Source organism: Mytilus trossulus, chromosome 13 (assembly GCF_036588685.1).
Source record: "Mytilus trossulus isolate FHL-02 chromosome 13, PNRI_Mtr1.1.1.hap1, whole genome shotgun sequence".
NCBI classification, from domain to species: Eukaryota; Metazoa; Mollusca; class Bivalvia; order Mytilida; family Mytilidae; genus Mytilus; species Mytilus trossulus.
This window is the reverse complement of record NC_086385.1, coordinates 8,255,455-8,283,105: the sequence shown is the minus strand read 5'-3', so window position 1 is coordinate 8,283,105 and position 27,651 is coordinate 8,255,455. Positions and strand designations below refer to the sequence as shown.

The window sequence follows — 27,651 nt, the reverse complement described above, 5'->3', positions numbered from 1 at the left end:
GCTACACTTGTATCTCCATTTTTCAACTATACTAACCTCCAGTTACATCAATATCACCATTAGGACTTGATCCTACACCAGCAGCGTTCTCTGCAGTACATACATAGGTACCTTCATCTTGGAAGTCTGCATTGTTTATGGTAAGAGAGGGTACACGTACTGTAGAACCACTGTATTTTCTACCATCTACTACAACAGGTGTCCTTGAATCACCTTGGACTCGATACCATGTGACTTCCTTGACAGGTATACCTGACCTCACTGTACATTCTATTGTCACAGGTCCACCGTAACGTACAGTGCTTCTGTATGGTTTAATATTTACATCAGGTTTCACTACAATAGAAAACACGTTGAACCGTGAGCTTTTGTTTAATAATGATACCCCTTCAAATATTAAACAGGTAATACCTAAAAGGTGTAACAATAATTCACAATAATAAAACGAGATCAGGTCCTCTTTATAAACGCAAAGACATTAGTGATAAAATTAACTTAAGTATAATGACAACCAACTTATTTGAATAACAAAAGCCTGTGGTTGCCAGGCTTCGTATTTGAGATGATCTTGTATGACAAATGTGTGTTAATTACAGGAAATTGAATGTTAATTTGATCAAAGATGCATATCTGATCCCTTTAATAAAATGTCATTTAGACTCACTAGGTTTTGGTCTCATTGGAGTTAGATTTATCTTAATAAGCTATGAATCTGGAGTTGGTATTGATGGAGGATAACATTAATAAACTTCTTACCTGGTCTTGGTCTCATTGGAGGTGGATTCTTTGCCACTAAAAAATAAAAGTAAACATTTTGTAAACTGCAATTATTTAATCGTAAAATCTGGCTTTCGTTCAGCCATGCAAATGTTAGTAACTTATGTTTGTAAATATCCAGTTCATTAATGATGTCATTTAAGTACAGATGCGAATCCCTTTAGCAACAGTCATCTAAAATAGCTTTGGTTGGTCTTTTCCTTGCAATTTTCTACTATATGTGATTTACATAATATTATGTAATTAACTGTTCTGATTTTGTGAGTTTTCTGAAAAGTATTGATAAAGTTCGGTAAATAAATAGATATCATTAAAGCCACATATAACATGTATAAGATTGATTGCATTAAAGAAAAACTTTACTCCAAATAACCATAACTGGATCCTTTCTTAAACCAAAATTCTGCTGCAGATGCACACAACAGAAAACATATATCCAAAATTCTAAATATATTTATACTTTTTAAAACTGTTTCAAATATTTGGCTCCGTGTTGAAGGCCGTACATTGACCTATAATTCATATGGTTCACTTATATAAATTTTTATTTGGATGGACAGTTGTCTCATTGGCACTCATACCACATCTTCCTATATCTAATTACCATATACTTACTTCCAAGAAGATCAGCATAAATCTGTGGAGGAACTTCAGCCAGTTCTCTCTCACTCCTTGATAAATACTGATAGGTGTTCAAAGGATGAGAAGAGGTTTCATCCAGTTCCTCACGATCATTAATATTCAATCCCATAACATATAACTGGATTCCGTCTGTCTCTGCTCTCTCTGCCGCTCGCCAAGCATCATTTGTACTCAAACTCTTATCCTGACCAGTTATCAGCAATATAAAGTTTCTGGCATAGTCACGATCCCCCTGGTCAGGTCTGAACATCTGGGTTCTAGCAGTATCTATGGCTTGGGCTGTGTTTGTTATTCCCCCTTTGTATCCGACCTGATCAACAGCATTCTGGACATCACCACTGGACTGATAGTCCTTCAGATTGAATTGAACATTAGAATCTGTGCTATATCTCAACAAACCAACTCTAAATTCGTCATCGTCGATACTAACTGTATCAGCAAGATTTTTGGTAAATGTTGTCATCCAATCAAAATATTCTTGGGAAACGGAAGAATCAAGAATAACGACCAAATCGTATCCGGTTTCCTGTGGTTTCACTGTGGTGGCAACTGTAATAGAAATATAAGTCTAAATAAAGGCAGCAGTAGTACGTTGTGTTCAAAGTCATCTATCGATTTAGAGAGAAAAATCTTGGTAACAGACTTAACCGAGCAAAACACATCAACAATAAGTAGAAAATAAAGGAACAATAAATACACCGAAGTGTAACAATTAAGTTAGATAAGTTTTCATCTGTTTAAAAGAACATTTTTGGGCATATTATCAAGTACTTTTCCGGGGTAACACTGATGTATAGAGAGTTTATGTTGCAAGTATAAAGATATTTTTCATACAGTAAAAACCTGTTGAAACTGAACTTCTTTGAGACTGAACAATTTGTTCGGTTTTGGACGATTTTCGGTTATATCAGGTTCACAACGCAAAAAAAATGATATACAGGTTTTATAGTTTAGGCAGGATTCGGTTTAGCCAGTTTTCACTGTAGTTGGTCCGCATCCCATACATTTCTTTTATAAATATTACAAGTACATGGCATCAATTTGGGTGAGGAAACATTTTCATAAAAAAACTACTTTTGCCAAATATTTGTACAGGAATTAAACGTTCTTAACGAAAATTCAAAGATAAAGCATTAACTTAATGGCATTTTTCACCTTGTAAACAAATTTATTTTGTCAAAAATCAGAATTGTTTTTTTGAATCCTGTAAATCAGCAGTCAGATATAAATGAGTGTTTTTTCGTTGCTAATTTTCCTTCTTTGTCAACTGTCTTTCAACAATATATTTAATAGCTACATGTGAGTCTGGTTTTTTAAATTCATCAACGAACTTTCTTCAACAATTAAAACATTATGATCTTATTACCTGGACAAAATGCCTCGAAAACTCGTTCACTCAAAACAGACAATTCATCAAAACTTTGAACATTAAAGCTGTTTTCACTTGAAGGTACTGAAGCTATTCCATCCAACTCCCTTGTATCTTGCAATCCAATACCAATAGCGTAGATATGGATACCAGCTGCCCTAGACTTCTCTGCCTCTGGAATGGTCCTTCTGGAATTAATATTCGATACACCATCAGTTAGAATCAAACAAATGTCTGGAACACCTAGACGGTCGCCATTTGCAACAGAAAACATTTCTTCTCTCATTCTTTGTAAACTATCGGCTGTGTTTGTGCTGCCATAACGATAAGGAATGTTATCGATTGCGTCAAGTATTTCTTGTGAGGTAGAGAAGCTGTTGAGGTAGAATTCAACTTTAACAGCTGTACTGTATGACAATATACCAACACGTACATTACCAGAATCCAGGTCAGCATTTTTGAGAAAATCTTTGCAGAAATCTTTCATTTTATCGTAGTTAGCACTTCCTACGCTGGTTGAAGAATCAAGAATAATGACCATATCTACTTTAGCTAATGCACATCCTCCTAAAATATAAACACAAAATGAATATCTGAGTATTGCTTACACCCATCCAGAGCACATGAGATCATTCCCAGTTTTTGTTGGTGTTCGCGTTGCTTAGTCTCTAGTTATTTATGTTGTGTCGTGTACACTATAATTTGTTTGTGTGATTTTTTTTCTTTTCTAGCCATGGCGCTGTCAGTTTATTTTCGATCTATGAGTTTTACTCTGGTATCTTTGGTCACTCGTTTACAAAATGTGGGTTTTGGCAAAAGATGTAGCTTTAAACAATCAAGATTAAAAGTTATGTGCACATCTTAGACTTTAGAAAAAAATACATATTGATATTTAGTTGTTAATACCTTGTGATTAATGGTCTTTGGTGGAGTGTTGTGTCTTTGGCATTTATACCACATCTTCTTATTTATATACACAATACAATACAAAATTGGGCAAAAGAACATCCTGTATTTCAGATGGTTACACTTTGCAAACAACAAAGGCATTTTTGTCCCGAGTTCTTAAAAATGTACTGTTATAAGACATAATAATTTGGGAAAAACAAGCAATGTTTTAGATTTATTTTTAGTAGGAATAGAAATAAAAAAGAATGTGTCCGTAAGAACTGTGTTTAAGGTTTTTTTCAACTCTAAATGAGACTTGTAAACGAAAATAAAACTGAAATTTTTGAAGGGGCAAAAATCTGAAACAGTAAGTGACTCACTGCTTTAACTAGTTTGACCTCTGAATGCAAGCATTGTGTACAATTTTGTGAAATTAGCTTTAGGAAAATTTTAAGTGATATTTTATTCATTTCTTATCAATTTATCTTACCTGCAGCTGGTGTTGGTAATGTAACAGGAACTGAAAATAAATAAATAACTATATGTTCATAAAACTGTGTGGTATTAACATAATGCCTGAATGTTAGTCACATAAAATATTTGCATATATTCAATATCAGGACGATGAATACCATCATTTTTTTTTTAAAACAAAAGTTATATATCAACACTGCATATGAGTGTTCATTGCTATTCTGCTAAAAACTTTAGTTTCACTGTGCATGCTTTTATGGACATAGTCACTTTCATTTGAAGAGAATATTCTGCTATATTAAAGAAGAGTAAAAGATACCAGAGGGACAGTCAAACTCATAGATCTATCATGAATTGATGCTACATTTTGATATGAACCTGAAAGGTTATATGAGCAATTGTTTAATTGTATTTCTTTAGAACTCATCAGACTCATTAAAACAACATTAAGCCAAAGATGAATGTGTCTGGGGACACAATTGCCCCCGTTTGAGCTTGCTTTTTTCCTTTAAAAATGTCCTGTACCAAGTCAGGAATATGGCCATTGTTATATAATTGTTCGTTTCTGTGTGTGTTACATTTTAACGTTGCGTCGTTAGTTTTCTCTTATTTTTGAGTGTAAATTCACATTGCGATAAGATGTGTCACGGTACTTGTCTATCCCAAATTCATGTATTTAGTTTTGATGTTATATTTGTTATTCTCGTGGGATTTTGTCTGATGCTTGGTCCGTTTCTGTGTGTGTTACATTTTAGTGTTGTGTCGTTGTTCTCCTCTTATATTTAATGCGTTTCCCTCGGTTTTAGTTTGTTACCCCGATTTTGTTTTTTTTTTCCATGGATTTATGAGTTTTGAACAGCGGTATACTACTGTTGCCTTTATGTAGAAGAAGGAATGATAAAGCACGGAAGGATGAAAAGATAAACAGACGTAAGGGTAACACTTAATGCCCCTTTGCCTAAGCTTGCAGCCGGGATATAAAAAATTGATAGATAAATCGTTCACTCTACTTTATTACATGTTCTTTTGTAGACAAAAGTACAAAACTTTACTCATGGTATCCATACTGAGTTAGTTTAGAATAATAGTACTTACTGGGTGTAGCTAATCTTGGTCTTGGTCTCATTGGTGGAGGAGTCTTTGGCACTGAAATGATAAAGGAGACATTTTTAAATATTTGCTTGCCAAGTAAAATCACAATCATAATTGTATAAGGTGGATTTGATAAGTATAAGACATTTGATTGAAAGGAGATTTGGGATATGGAGCTATAAAATTAATATGACACTGTAATTACGAACTATGAAATTGCTTTGAGCTCGACAAAATGTATCTAAAAAAAAACATAATAAAATTGATGTAAAAAAGTATATATATAAAAAATAAATTTATTATGTATTCGATAGCCAAGTAAAATGTCATGCACAACTCTGAGTAGTGATTTTGTATCACCATATCTATACGATCTGAAAGTACAACAAATGTGTGGAAATTAATCATATAAATATGGACCTATGATTAAAAGGTGATTTAAAATATGAAATCCTGCAACCCTAGGCCAGAATCTGATCCTGGCAGGATCCTAAATTTCCAAACATGAGAATTATAGATTATCGTTGATCATCTCAACAAGATTGATTTTCCAGCTTGAGCCGGTACGGTAAAAGCGAGAAAATCAATCGAGTTGAGATGTCCATTGATAATCTGTTAATAGCTATTTTACACATGACGACGTTGTCAATTTCATGGCAATTCCATTAGCAACGCCACGTGCCTCCTTAGTTTCTAGCGACAATTTGCCATCTCAAGCAAGTAGCAAGATATGAAAAATTATCACAAAAAAAGATCAAAGGAAAAATGCACACAATAGCGATAATATAACTTACTTGGGGGTAAAGTTTCTCTAATTTTATCAGGAACCTCCAGCATTTCTCTTTCTGTTCTTGTAAGATATTGATAAGTTGACAGTGGGTGTGATGGAGTCTCATCTAATTCTGTTGTATCATCTATTTCTAATCCTACAACATATAACTGTATCCCGTTATCTTCTGCCCGCTCTGCTGCAGCCCAGGACTCATTTGTACTCAGACTACGATCCTGGCCAGTCAATAATATTATATAATTCCTTGCATATGCTCGATCACCCTTGTCTGTTCGGAACATCTGTCGTGTAGCATGATCGATTGCATTTGCCGTGTTTGGGTCACCAGCCTTGTGTGTCATGGAGTCCACTTTGAACCTAGCATCTCTTGTCGTGTCATATGAATTCAAATCAAATTGAACATCAGCATCCGTACTATAACGTAATAGACCTATTCTATATTCCCCGTCTTCTATTTTTGCTTGTCTAACGAATCTTCGGGCAAACTTCTGGAAGGATGCAAATTGAGTTGTGTCAACTGACGAATCTACTATAATTACGATGTCATAACCATGCAGTTCTTTAACAGGCTCTGATGTTGTTGCAACTTGAAATAGAAAGATTTATTACATTAGTTTCAAATAAATCGATACCCATGCAGTTCTTCAATAGGCTCTTGTGCTGTTGCAACTAGAAATACAAAAATGTAGAAAGATTTATTGCATTAGTTTTTAATAAATCGATACCCATGAAGTTCTTTAATAGGCTCTGGTGCTGTTTCAACTACAAATAGAAAAATTTATTGCATTAGTTTTTAATTAATCGATACCCATGCAATTCTAATAATAGGCTTTGGTGTTGTTGCAACTAAAAATAAAATGTTTGTATTGCATTAATTTCTACAACTACATAAACCTAAGTTTCTAAATTGTATTGAGCAGTTTTAACAATAAAGGGGCATAACTCTATGAAAAAAATCGATGGTCAACCATTATAGAACTTGTCCGAGATATTGCTGATATTAACCTATTGTAAAAGTTTTATGAAAATCTTGCAAGAATTGTTCCCGTGATAACGCCAACGAGGCCATTTTTCATAAATTTGATATAACCAAGGGGCATAATTCATTTTTAAAAATTCGATTGTCTACAATTATAGAAATTGTCCGAGATATTTCTGATATTAACTTATTGTAAAAGTTTTATAAAAATCTGGCAAGACAGAAGTTTCAAGGGAATAAATAATTCCTACATGTATTCTGTTAATACTATACAAGCTTTGATTTAAGATAATGTACCTGGACAGAAAGCTTGAAACACTTTTTCACTTAAAGCTGTTAATTCATCAAAACTTTGTACATTAAAACTGTTCTCTGATGCAGGGGGTGTGGCTATCGCATCCAGTTCTCTAGTATCCCGTAAACCGATACCTACGGCATAAATATGTATGCCGTCACCTCGCGCCAAAACTGCTTCTGGAATGGTTCTTCTGGAATTGATATTGGATACACCATCTGTCAATATGATCACCACATTAGGGACACCATCTCTGTCGCCATTACGTGATGTGTATAGATCTGTACGCATTGTTTTTAACCCATCAGCTGTGTTGGTACTACCATATCTATAGGGAATATTGTCAATGGCATTAAATATGTCTTGTTGGGTCGAATGACTATTGAGATAGAACTCAACATTGACTCCTGTGCTGTAGGATAAAACACCGACCTTGACATTTCCTGAATCTATGTCCGCATTGGTCAGAAAATCTTTACAAAATGTCAGCATCTTTTTATAATTGGCATCTCCAACACTTGTTGATGAATCCAGTATAATGACCAGATCAATCTTTGCACCAGCACAACCTAAAAATAAATCGATAGGTTGGTAGTGTACATTATATATTAGGCGCTAATGATTGATGGTTTGTTCATGCATATTCAGGTAATTGACTCTAAACAGTTTGTGTTTTACCTTGGTTTATGTTAATTTTTAAAAAGGATAAATTTGGTAAATAAAATAAAATTCTTGACAAAAACTCTAATTCATGAACTTGTAAATTGCTGATATAGTATGTTTATTTTCTTTCTTGCTCAAAACACCAAAGAGTTTTCAATATCTATTTATAGATGCTTTGTTGCTGACTTTTTGTGGACATCTTCTTCCCTCATCTCCACCCTTAGCAAACTGAGATAAAATTACCGAGACACAAGGTAATTATTCCCATTTGTTGCAGTCAAAACTCACTGCATCCAATCAAAAAGCGCCTATAACATGACCACGTGTAAATGTAGAAAGTGTATGTAAACAATTGCCACGTGCTTATTGTGCAATAAATCTTTACATCCCTAAACGACTATATTTAGTGACTACTTTAGTATGTTTCTTGCACAAATGCATGAATGTCAACGTATGTTGTCGTTTTTTACTATACCAAGTGTATACAATTTAGACACTGCCGTGTTTTTACCTACAAGTTAAAGATTTCAAGTCTAATCATTGGCCAAAAAAAATGGATTTCGGAATGGGCGTGACTTTGATCTACCGATAGATTGCGCAACATTGTTATCACCATTGTTGGTATAATCTCCTAAGGTATGAGTGGAGAGAAGTGGATCGTAACCTTTGGCTAGCGAAGATGGTTTGTGGGATGAAATGTTGAATGTTTTTTATGTTCCTATCTTTGAGATTCCATTGACATTGTAAAATTGTATAATTTGTTCCTTGATAAACCATGTCATCATTCTATTTGATCACAACAGTGCCACTTTGGGAGCAATCCTCTTTTTAGGACGCTTAAAGCAAATACAAAAAGTAAAAATTTGATCTCCATAATGCATTCAAGATCAAATGTGTAATTGTGAAGGCAAGGAGACAGCAAAAGGAAATTTACAACTCGATCAGATGTTTTTCGTCTGTAACTCAAGTGCAATTTATTTTTATTTGTCCCTATGTTTCCGTATTTCTTAAATATTTATTACTCAGTTTGTGCTCGTAAGTTCACTGCCGTGCAGTGAACAGTATTATCTATTAAAACGGATGTATGTGTTGTCTGTACATTGAAATTCTTTTTTTAAAGTGGCGAAATATGAGTATAGATGCCAAGTGGCGGATCCAGGGGAGGGTTCTGGGGTTTGTATCCCCTTTTTTGGACGATCCGTGTATTTCAATGAGAACACTTCCCGTGAGCAAAACCCTACCAAAAGTCAGTTGCTAGATTGGTCTTTAAAATTAAAATATAGATATGGATAAAAAAAGATGTGGTGTGAGTGCCAATGAGACAACTCTTCATCCAAATAACAATTTTGTAAAGTAAACCATTATAGGTCAATGTACGGCCTTCAACACGGAGCCTTGGCTCACACCGAACAGCAATCTATAAAGGGCCCCAAAAATTACTAGTGTAAAACCATTCAAACGGGAAAACCTAAGGTCTAATCCATATAAATTTAAAAAAATAATACTTACTTGATGTTGAAGGAGGCAGAGTTACAGGAACTGAAAATTAAATAAGAAATATTAATGTGGATTGAATATTTCAAGAATTTAAAAATGTATTGTATAATAGTGACAATCTATATATCTTCGTATTTCCGATTTCAGTCACAACTTTGATTATTACGTGCCGTGTGGTAAATGATATATGGTTTTATCGGCAAATGATTGTATGTGTTCCGACATGATAAAAATTTAACCTTCTATGTGTTTAAACATTTTGATACATTAAATAAGCCTAAGAACAAATACATAAAAATCAGTTATGAGTGTCTGGATTGGAGTTCTTATTTCTGTATTCTTTAAAAAGTTGCTCATTTTTCTTATTATTTTTTTTATCATTTTAATTCTTTCTTTTAGCATGTAAATTATAACCTAATCATACTCTATTTTTTGACCGTTTATCTCTGTTTTTTCATGATGTTTACTCATTCATGAGGGTAGGCACGACGTTTTCCGTCAGGCATCAAACGGTGAATTTGATTTTCGGTTGCCGTTATTTTCAAATGGATGAAAATGTTATCTTGATTCGTAAAAATATCCTTATCGTGATTCGTTAGAAGGTTCAAATAAAGGAACCTTCCCTTGCCCCTCAACAAAATTCACTAGCAGTAACATATATATCAAAATACGAATGAAAGGCACTTGACCCGGATAAACCCTTTGATATTGAATAGAAATCGGTTAACAGGATAAACTTATAACCGTCCAGTAGAAAATATTACAACCATGTTCAAGACTAAAACACATTTTAATTTTGGTACTGTAGGTTAGTTCTGAAAGGTAGGAACGACCGGATGAAAGGTGGAAATAAAGACTTATTGAATAGGGATAACTTTTTTCCTCTCAGAAATTCTCCGATGAGCTCCACAAAGACTTTATAAGGGGTTTTAACAGACAAAGAGTGACTGCGGTTTGGTTCATACCGCATTTCGAATTTTTGCATACCGCATCGAGAATTTGTGCATACCGCATTGCGAATTTGTGTATACCGCATTGCGAATTTGTTCATACCGTATTGCTTATTTGTTCATACCGTTTCGTGAATTTTGTATATATATATATTGCGAATTTGTACATACCGCACAGTCATATGTTAGAGTTTTACTTTAAAAAATTAAGATGTGGTATGATTGACTTGATTCATTCATTCATTCAATTACCTGTGATTTACTTCAAACGTGTTTTCTTTAAAAATGCATATCGATCAACTTTTTTTTAATATTGATAGAAATATTATTTTCAAAATTGTTTTTCAGAGTTCGTTTTATACACTGTAAAAATATAGATAAAGAAACATGATTAGACGGGGTAAAAAGTAATATAACAATCTGAATTTTACAAATTAGTTTACAGATATCAACAGTATTTGAAGGCAATAGATTTGCGCATAATTGCTTACACGTGAACTTCATTTGCACTTTTTGTTTATGTCGTCTCATTGGCATTCATACCACATCTTCTTATCTTAAACACGAAAAAGTGATCAAAAGTAGTGTGTAATTCTCATAGATAACACAACTTCATATGTCTCGATCGCATTTAAAAGTATGATAACCGTTTTACTGCGAATAACCGTAGGTTTTTATGAATTAATTTCACCCCGTAGCCCGCCAAAACTTTAGTATAATTAAAAAGTCACAAAAATCATGAACAAATAATGAACTAAAAAAGTAAAGATAGATTAGTTAAGAGAGTTAGCTACTCAGTTTCAAAATAATAAGCCTTTCAGAACACTAGTTTATATTGATAGGGGATTAATAAAGGAATGAAACGAGCGAAAAAAAATATATAGGTCCATGTGCCTGTTTTCGAGATATAAGCCATTTAAATGTAGGCGGGAACATATTTTCTCATGACTTTTGGTGTCATACCACCAATTAAAAGTCCCTATCTGTTCAACCAAATTTTACAATTTTCATAGCTTTCTAAATATTTTACCTTAAGTTTAACTTCATAGAAACCAGGTATATCCTGAATCACACATGTATCAGCTTTCTACATGCCAATTTTCAACAGGTGTTTAAAATCATATAAAAAAGAAAAGGTCTTCCGAAAAGAGGTACCGCTAAAAATAACCCCTGGTTTTCTGGAAATCTTAAATTAGTATACTATGGAGTGCATTAATCCTCAATTTTGAATGCAAACTCATAAACAAGTAAATTTTAGCTCAAAATGGTCTTAACATATTTCTCTTTCACCAAAAGTTTCATTTCTGCCAATTTGTTGGTTAGTTTAAGTAAACAATGACATCAAATGCACTATTTTTTGTCCGAGTAGGCCTACTTTCACATACGTTCTAAATTTGTGGGAGTAATTGGTGGTATGACACCTAAAGAGACAAAAAAGTTGATTAGAAATCTTTTATTTTGCTTTATTCTTAATCCTTAGTCAATTTGTAGTTAAGAACAGCCTATCTGAGCATTATGTGACTTATATTAAAAATTTCACAGCTCAATTTAAACTGACTGTAATGCATGACTTTGATAGAAAATAGTTGAAAATTTCATTTTGGGCTACAGGAACATAAACTTTCAATATCAAGATCAGTTTTTGCTGATTTTTCCTTGTTTGTTCTACTTCTTTAAAGACTTTCCACAATTTTTGCAATGAATTGAGTAAAAAATCCAAGGTATTGAAGTATCTAGGAATATTGACCCCCCTTTTTTTCATCTGGTGTCAGTAAAGTACTACAAATTGATCAAAAGTGCAGTCATGGTCATTTAACTGTGTTTATTTACATCAGATAATCAAATTTAAGATATAAAAATTTCATTTGGAATAAAAATGGTTCTTTTGTGAGTTTCTGCAGTGTTTACATTAGGCTATGCTATCTGCCAAGTACATAGTATGACGCAATGATATAAGGGGTAAAAATCAAATAATTTCATTAAATCTGCATGAAAAAAATTGTTTGGGAGTAGTAACGACCTATGTTTCAATGTTCAACACCACAGAATGACTTTCTGTGCATTTATAACATAATTTATGACATTTTTTATATAAAAGCATATTGTCAGGATGGGAAAAGCTAAAAATAGCACAAACTCAAGTTTTAGGCTCTAAATTTGCAATATGTGACATTTTGCCACCAAAAAGATTGAAATGTGGCTACTATTATCTCAAATGATCAGTTGAGAGACAAAAACACAATTATTTTCTGATTTTGATGTTTCACCGCATTTTTCTTAAAGAGACAAAAAAGTTGATTAGAAATCTTTTATTTTGCTTTATTCTTAATCCTTAGTCAATTTGTAGTTAAGAACAGCCTATCTGAGCATTATGTGACTTATATTAAAAATTTCACAGCTCAATTTAAACTGACTGTAATGCATGACTTTGATAGAAAATAGTTGAAAATTTCATTTTGGGCTACAGGAACATAAACTTTCAATATCAAGATCAGTTTTTGCTGATTTTTCCTTGTTTGTACTACTTCTTTAAAGACTTTCCACAATTTTTGCAATGAATTGAGTAAAAAATCCAAGGTATTGAAGTATCTAGGAATATTGACCCCCCTTTTTTTCATCTGGTGTCAGTAAAGTACTACAAATTGATCAAAAGTGCAGTCATGGTCATTTAACTGTGTTTATTTACATCAGATAATCAAATTTAAGATATAAAAATTTCATTTGGAATAAAAATGGTTCTTTTGTGAGTTTCTGCAGTGTTTACATTAGGCTATGCTATCTGCCAAGTACATAGTATGACGCAATGATATAAGGGGTAAAAATCAAATAATTTCATTAAATCTGCATGAAAAAAATTGTTTGGGAGTAGTAACGACCTATGTTTCAATGTTCAACACCACAGAATGACTTTCTGTGCATTTATAACATAATTTATGACATTTTTTATATAAAAGCATATTGTCAGGATGGGAAAAGCTAAAAATAGCACAAACTCAAGTTTTAGGCTCTAAATTTGCAATATGTGACATTTTGCCACCAAAAAGATTGAAATGTGGCTACTATTATCTCAAATGATCAGTTGAGAGACAAAAACACAATTATTTTCTGATTTTGATGTTTCACCGCATTTTTCTTAAAGGTGTCATACCACCAATTAAAAGTCCCTATCTGTTCAACCAAATTTTACAATTTTCATAGCTTTCTAAATATTTTACCTTAAGTTTAACTTCATAGAAACCAGGTATATCCTGAATCACACATGTATCAGCTTTCTACATGCCAATTTTCAACAGGTGTTTAAAATCATATAAAAAAGAAAAGGTCTTCCGAAAAGAGGTACCGCTAAAAATAACCCCTGGTTTTCTGGAAATCTTAAATTAGTATACTATGGAGTGCATTAATCCTCAATTTTGAATGCAAACTCATAAACAAGTAAATTTTAGCTCAAAATGGTCTTAACATATTTCTCTTTCACCAAAAGTTTCATTTCTGCCAATTTGTTGGTTAGTTTAAGTAAACAATGACATCAAATGCACTATTTTTTGTCCGAGTAGGCCTACTTTCACATACGTTCTAAATTTGTGGGAGTAATTGGTGGTATGACACCTAAAGAGACAAAAAAGTTGATTAGAAATCTTTTATTTTGCTTTATTCTTAATCCTTAGTCAATTTGTAGTTAAGAACAGCCTATCTGAGCATTATGTGACTTATATTAAAAATTTCACAGCTCAATTTAAACTGACTGTAATGCATGACTTTGATAGAAAATAGTTGAAAATTTCATTTTGGGCTACAGGAACATAAACTTTCAATATCAAGATCAGTTTTTGCTGATTTTTCCTTGTTTGTTCTACTTCTTTAAAGACTTTCCACAATTTTTGCAATGAATTGAGTAAAAAATCCAAGGTATTGAAGTATCTAGGAATATTGACCCCCCTTTTTTTCATCTGGTGTCAGTAAAGTACTACAAATTGATCAAAAGTGCAGTCATGGTCATTTAACTGTGTTTATTTACATCAGATAATCAAATTTAAGATATAAAAATTTCATTTGGAATAAAAATGGTTCTTTTGTGAGTTTCTGCAGTGTTTACATTAGGCTATGCTATCTGCCAAGTACATAGTATGACGCAATGATATAAGGGGTAAAAATCAAATAATTTCATTAAATCTGCATGAAAAAAATTGTTTGGGAGTAGTAACGACCTATGTTTCAATGTTCAACACCACAGAATGACTTTCTGTGCATTTATAACATAATTTATGACATTTTTTATATAAAAGCATATTGTCAGGATGGGAAAAGCTAAAAATAGCACAAACTCAAGTTTTAGGCTCTAAATTTGCAATATGTGACATTTTGCCACCAAAAAGATTGAAATGTGGCTACTATTATCTCAAATGATCAGTTGAGAGACAAAAACACAATTATTTTCTGATTTTGATGTTTCACCGCATTTTTCTTAAAGAGACAAAAAAGTTGATTAGAAATCTTTTATTTTGCTTTATTCTTAATCCTTAGTCAATTTGTAGTTAAGAACAGCCTATCTGAGCATTATGTGACTTATATTAAAAATTTCACAGCTCAATTTAAACTGACTGTAATGCATGACTTTGATAGAAAATAGTTGAAAATTTCATTTTGGGCTACAGGAACATAAACTTTCAATATCAAGATCAGTTTTTGCTGATTTTTCCTTGTTTGTACTACTTCTTTAAAGACTTTCCACAATTTTTGCAATGAATTGAGTAAAAAATCCAAGGTATTGAAGTATCTAGGAATATTGACCCCCCTTTTTTTCATCTGGTGTCAGTAAAGTACTACAAATTGATCAAAAGTGCAGTCATGGTCATTTAACTGTGTTTATTTACATCAGATAATCAAATTTAAGATATAAAAATTTCATTTGGAATAAAAATGGTTCTTTTGTGAGTTTCTGCAGTGTTTACATTAGGCTATGCTATCTGCCAAGTACATAGTATGACGCAATGATATAAGGGGTAAAAATCAAATAATTTCATTAAATCTGCATGAAAAAAATTGTTTGGGAGTAGTAACGACCTATGTTTCAATGTTCAACACCACAGAATGACTTTCTGTGCATTTATAACATAATTTATGACATTTTTTATATAAAAGCATATTGTCAGGATGGGAAAAGCTAAAAATAGCACAAACTCAAGTTTTAGGCTCTAAATTTGCAATATGTGACATTTTGCCACCAAAAAGATTGAAATGTGGCTACTATTATCTCAAATGATCAGTTGAGAGACAAAAACACAATTATTTTCTGATTTTGATGTTTCACCGCATTTTTCTTAAAGGTGTCATACCACCAATTAAAAGTCCCTATCTGTTCAACCAAATTTTACAATTTTCATAGCTTTCTAAATATTTTACCTTAAGTTTAACTTCATAGAAACCAGGTATATCCTGAATCACACATGTATCAGCTTTCTACATGCCAATTTTCAACAGGTGTTTAAAATCATATAAAAAAGAAAAGGTCTTCCGAAAAGAGGTACCGCTAAAAATAACCCCTGGTTTTCTGGAAATCTTAAATTAGTATACTATGGAGTGCATTAATCCTCAATTTTGAATGCAAACTCATAAACAAGTAAATTTTAGCTCAAAATGGTCTTAACATATTTCTCTTTCACCAAAAGTTTCATTTCTGCCAATTTGTTGGTTAGTTTAAGTAAACAATGACATCAAATGCACTATTTTTTGTCCGAGTAGGCCTACTTTCACATACGTTCTAAATTTGTGGGAGTAATTGGTGGTATGACACCTAAAGAGACAAAAAAGTTGATTAGAAATCTTTTATTTTGCTTTATTCTTAATCCTTAGTCAATTTGTAGTTAAGAACAGCCTATCTGAGCATTATGTGACTTATATTAAAAATTTCACAGCTCAATTTAAACTGACTGTAATGCATGACTTTGATAGAAAATAGTTGAAAATTTCATTTTGGGCTACAGGAACATAAACTTTCAATATCAAGATCAGTTTTTGCTGATTTTTCCTTGTTTGTTCTACTTCTTTAAAGACTTTCCACAATTTTTGCAATGAATTGAGTAAAAAATCCAAGGTATTGAAGTATCTAGGAATATTGACCCCCCTTTTTTTCATCTGGTGTCAGTAAAGTACTACAAATTGATCAAAAGTGCAGTCATGGTCATTTAACTGTGTTTATTTACATCAGATAATCAAATTTAAGATATAAAAATTTCATTTGGAATAAAAATGGTTCTTTTGTGAGTTTCTGCAGTGTTTACATTAGGCTATGCTATCTGCCAAGTACATAGTATGACGCAATGATATAAGGGGTAAAAATCAAATAATTTCATTAAATCTGCATGAAAAAAATTGTTTGGGAGTAGTAACGACCTATGTTTCAATGTTCAACACCACAGAATGACTTTCTGTGCATTTATAACATAATTTATGACATTTTTTATATAAAAGCATATTGTCAGGATGGGAAAAGCTAAAAATAGCACAAACTCAAGTTTTAGGCTCTAAATTTGCAATATGTGACATTTTGCCACCAAAAAGATTGAAATGTGGCTACTATTATCTCAAATGATCAGTTGAGAGACAAAAACACAATTATTTTCTGATTTTGATGTTTCACCGCATTTTTCTTAAAGAGACAAAAAAGTTGATTAGAAATCTTTTATTTTGCTTTATTCTTAATCCTTAGTCAATTTGTAGTTAAGAACAGCCTATCTGAGCATTATGTGACTTATATTAAAAATTTCACAGCTCAATTTAAACTGACTGTAATGCATGACTTTGATAGAAAATAGTTGAAAATTTCATTTTGGGCTACAGGAACATAAACTTTCAATATCAAGATCAGTTTTTGCTGATTTTTCCTTGTTTGTACTACTTCTTTAAAGACTTTCCACAATTTTTGCAATGAATTGAGTAAAAAATCCAAGGTATTGAAGTATCTAGGAATATTGACCCCCCTTTTTTTCATCTGGTGTCAGTAAAGTACTACAAATTGATCAAAAGTGCAGTCATGGTCATTTAACTGTGTTTATTTACATCAGATAATCAAATTTAAGATATAAAAATTTCATTTGGAATAAAAATGGTTCTTTTGTGAGTTTCTGCAGTGTTTACATTAGGCTATGCTATCTGCCAAGTACATAGTATGACGCAATGATATAAGGGGTAAAAATCAAATAATTTCATTAAATCTGCATGAAAAAAATTGTTTGGGAGTAGTAACGACCTATGTTTCAATGTTCAACACCACAGAATGACTTTCTGTGCATTTATAACATAATTTATGACATTTTTTATATAAAAGCATATTGTCAGGATGGGAAAAGCTAAAAATAGCACAAACTCAAGTTTTAGGCTCTAAATTTGCAATATGTGACATTTTGCCACCAAAAAGATTGAAATGTGGCTACTATTATCTCAAATGATCAGTTGAGAGACAAAAACACAATTATTTTCTGATTTTGATGTTTCACCGCATTTTTCTTAAAGGTGTCATACCACCAATTAAAAGTCCCTATCTGTTCAACCAAATTTTACAATTTTCATAGCTTTCTAAATATTTTACCTTAAGTTTAACTTCATAGAAACCAGGTATATCCTGAATCACACATGTATCAGCTTTCTACATGCCAATTTTCAACAGGTGTTTAAAATCATATAAAAAAGAAAAGGTCTTCCGAAAAGAGGTACCGCTAAAAATAACCCCTGGTTTTCTGGAAATCTTAAATTAGTATACTATGGAGTGCATTAATCCTCAATTTTGAATGCAAACTCATAAACAAGTAAATTTTAGCTCAAAATGGTCTTAACATATTTCTCTTTCACCAAAAGTTTCATTTCTGCCAATTTGTTGGTTAGTTTAAGTAAACAATGACATCAAATGCACTATTTTTTGTCCGAGTAGGCCTACTTTCACATACGTTCTAAATTTGTGGGAGTAATTGGTGGTATGACACCTAAAGAGACAAAAAAGTTGATTAGAAATCTTTTATTTTGCTTTATTCTTAATCCTTAGTCAATTTGTAGTTAAGAACAGCCTATCTGAGCATTATGTGACTTATATTAAAAATTTCACAGCTCAATTTAAACTGACTGTAATGCATGACTTTGATAGAAAATAGTTGAAAATTTCATTTTGGGCTACAGGAACATAAACTTTCAATATCAAGATCAGTTTTTGCTGATTTTTCCTTGTTTGTTCTACTTCTTTAAAGACTTTCCACAATTTTTGCAATGAATTGAGTAAAAAATCCAAGGTATTGAAGTATCTAGGAATATTGACCCCCCTTTTTTTCATCTGGTGTCAGTAAAGTACTACAAATTGATCAAAAGTGCAGTCATGGTCATTTAACTGTGTTTATTTACATCAGATAATCAAATTTAAGATATAAAAATTTCATTTGGAATAAAAATGGTTCTTTTGTGAGTTTCTGCAGTGTTTACATTAGGCTATGCTATCTGCCAAGTACATAGTATGACGCAATGATATAAGGGGTAAAAATCAAATAATTTCATTAAATCTGCATGAAAAAAATTGTTTGGGAGTAGTAACGACCTATGTTTCAATGTTCAACACCACAGAATGACTTTCTGTGCATTTATAACATAATTTATGACATTTTTTATATAAAAGCATATTGTCAGGATGGGAAAAGCTAAAAATAGCACAAACTCAAGTTTTAGGCTCTAAATTTGCAATATGTGACATTTTGCCACCAAAAAGATTGAAATGTGGCTACTATTATCTCAAATGATCAGTTGAGAGACAAAAACACAATTATTTTCTGATTTTGATGTTTCACCGCATTTTTCTTAAAGAGACAAAAAAGTTGATTAGAAATCTTTTATTTTGCTTTATTCTTAATCCTTAGTCAATTTGTAGTTAAGAACAGCCTATCTGAGCATTATGTGACTTATATTAAAAATTTCACAGCTCAATTTAAACTGACTGTAATGCATGACTTTGATAGAAAATAGTTGAAAATTTCATTTTGGGCTACAGGAACATAAACTTTCAATATCAAGATCAGTTTTTGCTGATTTTTCCTTGTTTGTACTACTTCTTTAAAGACTTTCCACAATTTTTGCAATGAATTGAGTAAAAAATCCAAGGTATTGAAGTATCTAGGAATATTGACCCCCCTTTTTTTCATCTGGTGTCAGTAAAGTACTACAAATTGATCAAAAGTGCAGTCATGGTCATTTAACTGTGTTTATTTACATCAGATAATCAAATTTAAGATATAAAAATTTCATTTGGAATAAAAATGGTTCTTTTGTGAGTTTCTGCAGTGTTTACATTAGGCTATGCTATCTGCCAAGTACATAGTATGACGCAATGATATAAGGGGTAAAAATCAAATAATTTCATTAAATCTGCATGAAAAAAATTGTTTGGGAGTAGTAACGACCTATGTTTCAATGTTCAACACCACAGAATGACTTTCTGTGCATTTATAACATAATTTATGACATTTTTTATATAAAAGCATATTGTCAGGATGGGAAAAGCTAAAAATAGCACAAACTCAAGTTTTAGGCTCTAAATTTGCAATATGTGACATTTTGCCACCAAAAAGATTGAAATGTGGCTACTATTATCTCAAATGATCAGTTGAGAGACAAAAACACAATTATTTTCTGATTTTGATGTTTCACCGCATTTTTCTTAAAGGTGTCATACCACCAATTAAAAGTCCCTATCTGTTCAACCAAATTTTACAATTTTCATAGCTTTCTAAATATTTTACCTTAAGTTTAACTTCATAGAAACCAGGTATATCCTGAATCACACATGTATCAGCTTTCTACATGCCAATTTTCAACAGGTGTTTAAAATCATATAAAAAAGAAAAGGTCTTCCGAAAAGAGGTACCGCTAAAAATAACCCCTGGTTTTCTGGAAATCTTAAATTAGTATACTATGGAGTGCATTAATCCTCAATTTTGAATGCAAACTCATAAACAAGTAAATTTTAGCTCAAAATGGTCTTAACATATTTCTCTTTCACCAAAAGTTTCATTTCTGCCAATTTGTTGGTTAGTTTAAGTAAACAATGACATCAAATGCACTATTTTTTGTCCGAGTAGGCCTACTTTCACATACGTTCTAAATTTGTGGGAGTAATTGGTGGTATGACACCTTTTCATAGCTTTATTGTTGACAAGCTTAAGTTCTCAAAAACTATTAGAAAAATATTTTTTGAAGACTTTTACAGATGGTTTATCATAATTAATGTAAAATGTAAAAAGAAAAATAGGGGTCAATGGGCAAATTTTTTACCAGAGGATCATTACATCTGACAAAAATACCAAAGCATGACAGGTGAACTTCTTTATTTCAAGTTCATAACTTATAGATACATGTACTTGTTGAAGAAACAGACACTGTCAGATTAAGAAAAACCACGAAGAGATTGCATAACCTTAAAATATACATGTAGCACGGTTGATTTTTAGACAAGACAAGCGTTACCTTCTATGTATGAATAAACCGCCAAACAAATCCAGGGTGAGACTGAAGCAAATATGTCGTAAGACGGAATATTTATCAGATACAAACAAAATTGAAATAATCATAGAAATCAGTCAAATTACAGCGTTTTAGATAAAAAAAAAAAAAAAAGACATGCTACAATCGGATTCTAGTCTACAGAAAAAAAATGTGATAAGTCTACATTGTTATTAAAGTTCTGAAAAGAACCACAATTAATACTAAAACATCGTTAATTACCTAGTTAAATCATGCAGATTGTTAAAACTATTGTAATTGGTCATAGTAAGCACTACCTACACGGTACTTGCAACCTTAGGCTTTACTATTTTAGCGATCAGTCAACGGTCATCGATCAGTCACCGATCAGTCAAGTTCGCGTCAAACTCACGTCAGCAATCCGTCAGACTTATAGTTAAAGTAATTGACTGATCGGACTGATCGGACGGATAGAACCGATCAACCTTGATGACGGATTGACCTGTAATACGTCACATGATAAACTAATACAAATTACGGAATCTTAGTTTCGTTTAGTTAAATTAAAATGGCGACTAGTGATGTCAACGTATATTTGTTCCACCTAACAGAAGTTCCAGTGGAAACTTTATTATAAACAATGTCATAATTCTCAGATCCGGACATCCTGGCATTTACATTTGTCAGGAGGTGATAAAATCCGGAATCCTCTAGATTTTTCATCTATTTGAAGGGGATAACTGATTATTTATATTGCTGATTATTTTTTAACCAGAGGTTATAGTATGTTAAAAATCAAAATGGAGATAGTATATAGTGTCTTTAACAGTATTAAAAGAGTAAAATTGCTATATTCAACTGGTAATGATATATATATCAATTAAATTAATTTGCAACAAGTCTATGGAAAATCTAGAGGAATCTTATCCGCATCACCTATCAACATTGTTTACATAACAAAAATGCTAATCATTGATTGGTCAGTTACATGTTGTGATGTCACTGCAGATCTGAGAATACCTGTACCTGTTGGAACAAATATTCTATACTATTTATTCCGTTAGGAACATCTACTGTAATATTTATTCCTGTGGAAATAATATTCCAGAATAGTTTTTCCATTTGGAACTTATATTATGAAGGAACTTCTATTCCGTGACAGCGACACTCTTTTAATATCATGAAAAAAAAACTATTCTTAACTCTAAAAAGTACAAAAATCCAATGGCGGTCAATAATTTTAAGTAAAACGATGAAATATTTGCATTTTAGGCAATGTGTACAAAAATTCATAATCTTTTTCCTTAAAGTAGGCATATTTTATGAAGAACAGCCAATCTTGATGAACAAAAAGTACTGAAATAATATGACGGTTAATAATTTGTATCAAAAATCAACAACTGCATTCTTATTCAACAGAAATAAAAGTTTAAGTATTTTAATTCTCAGTATATCTCAATTCTGATTAGATGACTTGTCTCAAGATGGTAAAAATGACTGATTTAAAATAAAATAGCTTCATTTTTAATTAAAAGAAGAATGATTTTTGTTATTTTAAACAATGCGAATAAAATTTTAGTATGATTTCTCTGACACTCTTTTAATACATGAAAAGAAACCTATTCTAATCTATAAAAAGTCCAAAAATCCAATGGTGGTCAATAATTTTTAGTAAAATGAAGAAATATTTGCATTTTAGGCAATGCGTACAAAAATTTATTATCTTTTTCCTTAAAGTAGGCATATTTTATGAAGAACAGCCAATCCTGATGTACAAAAAGTACTGAAATGATATGACGGTTAATAATGTGTATCAAAATAAATCAACAACTGCATTCTTATTCCACAAAAATAAAAGTTGAAGTATTTAAATTCTCAGTATATCTCAATTCTGATTAGATGACTTGTCTCAAGATGGTAAAAATGACTGATTTCAAATAAAATAGCATCATTTTTAATTAAAAGCTGATTTATTTTGGTTATTTTAAACAACGCGAATAACATTTTAGTATGATTTCTCTGACACTCTTTTAATATCATGAAAAAAAAACTATTTTTAACTCTAAAAAGTACAAAAATCCAATAGCAGTCAATAATTTTTAGTTAAGTGAAGGAATATTTGCATTTTAGGCAACGCATACAAAAATTTAATATCTTTTTCCTTAAAGTAAGCATGTTTTATGAAGAACAGCCAATCCTGATGTACAAAAAGTACTTAAATCTTATAACTGTTAACAATTTGTATCAAAATAAATCAACTACTGCATTCTTATTCAACAAAAATGAAAGTTTAAATATTTAAATTCTCAGTATATCTCAATTCTGATTAGATGACTTGTCTCAAGATTGTAAAAATGACTGATTTCAAATAAAATAGCATCTTTTTTAATTAAAAGCTGATTTATTTTGGTTATTTTAAACAACGCGAATAACATTTTAGTATGATTTCTCTGACACTCTTTTAATATCATGAAAAAAAAACTATTTTTAACTCTAAAAAGTACAAAAATCCAATAGCAGTCAATAATTTTTAGTTAAATGAAGAAATATTTGCATTTTAGGCAATCATGAATGCGTACAAATATTTATTATCTTTTTCCTTAAAGTAGGCATATTTTATGAAGAACAGCTAATCCTGATGTGCAAAAAGTACTGAAATGATATGACGGTTAATAATGTGTATCAAAATAAATCATCAACTGCATTCTTATTCCACAAAAATAAAAGTTTTAGTATTTAAATTCTCAGTATATCTCAATTCTGATTAGATGACTTGTCTCAAGATGGTAAAAATGACTGATTTCAAATAAAATAGCATCATTTTTAATTAAAAGAAGACTAATTTTGGTAATTTTAAACAACGTGGATAACATTTTAGTATGATTTTTCTGACACTCTTTTAATATCATGAAAAAAACCTAATCTTAACTCTAAAAAGTACAAAAATCCAATGGGGGTCAATAATTTTTAGTAAAGTGAGGAAATATTTGCATTTTAGGCAATGCATACAAAAATTTAATATCTTTTTCCTTAAAGTAAGCATATTTTATGAAGAACAGCCAATCCTGATGTTCAAAAGTATTGAAAGCATATCACTGTTAATAATTTATATCAAAATAAATCAACAACTGCATTCTTATTCAACAAAAATAAAAGTTTAAGTATTAAAATTCTCAGTATATCTCAATTCTGATTAGATGACTTGTCTCAAGATGGTAAAAATGACTGATTTCAAATAAAATAGCATCATTTTTAATTAAAAGAAGACTAATTTTGGTTATTTTAAACAACGCGAATAACATTTTAGTATGATTTCTCTGACACTCTTTTAATTTCATGAAAAAAAACTATTCTAAACTCGAAAAAATACAAAAATCCAATGGCGGTCAATAATTTTTAGTAAAATGAAGAAATATTTGCATTTTAGTCAATGCGTACAAAAATTGAAACTTTTTTTTCCTTAAACATTTGTTAAAGTAGGCATATTTTATGAAGAACAGCCAATCCTGATGTACAAAAAAGTACTGAAAGCATATAACTGTTAATAATTTTAAAAATATCAAAATAAATCAACAACTGCATTCTTATTCAACAAAAATAAAAGTTTAAGTATTTAAATTCTCAGTATATCTCAATTCTGATAAGATGACTTGTCTCGAGATGGTAAACATGACTGATTTCAAATAAAATAGCATCATTTGTAATAATAAGAAGACTAATTATGGTTATTTTAAACAATGTGAATACAAATTTAGTATGATTTCTCTGAAACTATCTTAATATCATGAAAAAAAACCTAATCTTAACTCTAAAAAGTACAAAAATCCAATGGTGGTCAATAATTTTTAGTAAATAGAAGAAATATTTGCATTTTAGGTTAAGCGTACAAAAATTTGATATCTTTTTCCTTAAAGTAAGCATAATTTATAAAGAACAGCCAATCTTGATGTACAAAAAGTATTGAAAAAATATGGCGATTAATAATTTGTATCAAAATAAAGTAATATCTGCATTCCTACATGTATTCACAAAAATAAAAGTTAAAGATTCTAAATCTTATTGTATCTAAATTTTAATTAAAAGATTTTGGATATTTTAAGTAATGCGAATAAATTTTGTATGATTTCTCTGACTTTCTTTTAATTTTTTTAACAAACCGTTAATTTCAACCTATATAAAGTAAAATAATCAAATTTTGGTCAATAATTTCCATTCAAATAAAGAAATAATTGCATTCTGGTTCAACATAATTAAAAGTTAATACTTATTCTTCAAATATTAAAATTTTATACAAAATTTGTCAATAAAAGGAAGTCATAGCAACTGATTGCAATTGAACATGTTGAAGTTACAATATTTTCAAATATGAGAAGAAAAGTTTGCATTTTAAGCAACGCGTACAAAAATTTAATATCTATTTCCCTAAAGTAAACATAATTTATGAAGAACAACCAATCCTGATGAACAAAAAGTACTGAAATCATATGGCGGTTGATAATTTTTATCAAAATATTCAATAACTGCGTCCTTTTCCACAAAATAAAAGTTTAAGTAATTTAATTCTTATTATATCTCAATTCTAATGAAAATAATGAAAATCGCGAGAAATTACCTCGAGCAACGGTGTACCATAAGAGGAGGAAGATAGCACACAGAGAACAGTAGTGTCAATTATTGACCTTAGGATCAGGATCAGTTGTTGGAAATAACTGATTTCAAATAAAACAGTGTCATTTTTTAAAGAAAAAAGAGTTTTGAACAATACGAATAAAATTTAAATATGAATTATCTGACGTTCTTTTAATTTTATGAAAAACGACCTTTTCTAAACTATAAAAAGTTCAAAACTCCAATGGCGGATTATCGGCATTTTCGTAAGTAGAAGTTCATGTTAACTGAGACATATAATACTATTATGTATTAAATATGTTTCTTATGTTTACAATTTGTAATACAAAACTATTAATTAACACAAACAATTTAAATAACGCTTTAATTAAGAATCTAATATAACTGTTGCACTATTTTTACTTTTTTATTGCAACCAAATTAACGTGTAAATTATGGTGTCTTCGTCGAGGTCCGCGTTTATGGATCTTAAACACTGTTGAGCTCGGTTTACATAAGAATTTGAAATATATACGTATCTGTCCGATCCGTGCATAAATTTGATTTACTGATCGATCGATGACCGTTGTCATAGTAACTCTCACATAGGTTATTTGACTTATCTGACGGATCCTATGGGTCACCGATCACTGATCAGTCATCGATCAGTCAAACATCCGTCACCGATCATTCACCGATCAGTCAAGTTCACGTCAAACAGTAATGTTAAGGTTGCAAGTACTGTACTTGTCTTCTTATGATTAGATACACGTCTGATAAAAGGGGACATGCGGTGGTCACACCACTGATAAAAGGGGACACGCGGTTGGTAACACTACTGCAAAAAGGGGGCATGCGATTGGTCACACTACTGATAAGAGGGAACATGCTATTGGTCAACCTATTTACCTCTTACTGGAACGGGAGGTCGGGTTGGTACCACTGTGTATGGACAAATTATACGAATATATATAAGAACATTATATAGTGTGGTTACCCCTTTAAAGTTGACGCTAATTGTTTTGTAATTTGCACAAGACCATTATAACCATCTGAGATCAACCTCCGTTTGGGGTGTTTTCGTTTTGCTCAGTCTTTAGTTTTCTATGTTGTGTTGTGTGTACTATTGTTTCAAAGTCTGTGGCCTTTTTTTAGCTACGAAGTTTTTCTTTAGAATTGTGCGTTTGAATGTCCCACTGGTATCTTTCGCCAATATTTACGACTATTTATCATTATAACATGGATATCGTAGCATGAAATAATGTGCACAAGGTGACTGATCGCCATGAGTTATATCTTTAAGAATGTCCTCATTGTATCGCTATATTTCTTGTTCTTTTACGTTCTTGTCTTGATTTCTTGTTTTATTATTCAGTTTTATTTATTATTCATCATTATTATTTTTTATAAATTATTTGATTAGAAAAAACATATTTGAAAACAAAAAAAACATAATGCTTAATTAAATCGGCTCCTTTTTTTTAGCAGCAATTAGAACTGCGTTATATTCTTTGTCTAACTTTTCCTAACAAAAATGATTTTGTAAAAAAAGTCCACAGACAAACATTCATGCAACTCTATATTGTAAGAATAGGCAGTAGATCTTGAAAAACACAGAAAATCACAACAAGAAGACGAATACTTACCCTTGCAAATAGCTTGAAATATTTTTCTGTCGAATCCTCTCAGTTCGTCAAATGACTTAACTGTGAACCTGTTTTCATCAATTGGTACAGAAGCCATTCCATCTAACTCCCTTGTATCAGCTAAACCAATACCTATGGCGTATACATGGATATTGTCTTGGTCCCTTGCACCTACTGCTTCCGGTATGGTTCGACGGGAGTTTATGTTAGACACACCATCTGTGATGATTATTCCGACGTTTGGAACACCTGGTCTGTCGCCATTTCTTTGAGAAAACATTTCTCTCATTTTGGCAATGGCGTCTGCTGTATTGGTGCTACCATACGTGTATTTGATATTTCCAACAGCGGTATCGACGTCTGTGCTTGTTTGATAGGTATTCAGTTCGAATTCGACGTTTACTCTGGTGCTATAAGTCACAATACCGACTCTAGCACGATCATTATCAATATCGGCATTTCGGAGGAGTTCCTTAACAAAGTTTTTCAT

General features: G+C 31.4%; 2 protein-coding genes across 9 annotated transcripts in view; both read right to left on the bottom strand.

Annotated features, from left to right (window-relative positions):
* Nucleotides 1-329, bottom strand: part of LOC134693929 (uncharacterized) — a 92,859-nt gene extending 92,530 nt beyond the window's left edge. For all 8 annotated transcript variants that reach the window (XM_063554872.1, XM_063554873.1, XM_063554875.1 and 5 more), the window contains exon 1: nucleotides 37-329. The gene's annotated coding sequence lies outside the window, so the exon portion shown is untranslated. The remainder of the gene's footprint in view (nucleotides 1-36) is intronic.
* Nucleotides 32-27,651, bottom strand: LOC134694061 (collagen alpha-4(VI) chain-like). Its single transcript, XM_063555057.1, has 10 exons — nucleotides 27,162-27,651; nucleotides 9,479-9,508; nucleotides 7,309-7,875; nucleotides 6,037-6,618; nucleotides 5,246-5,296; nucleotides 4,167-4,196; nucleotides 2,786-3,355; nucleotides 1,393-1,968; nucleotides 757-792; nucleotides 32-336 (listed from the first exon to the last, which is right to left on the bottom strand). The coding sequence occupies exons 1-10, from the start codon at nucleotides 27,649-27,651 to the stop codon at nucleotides 32-34; spliced, it is 3,237 nt and encodes a 1,078-aa protein (XP_063411127.1).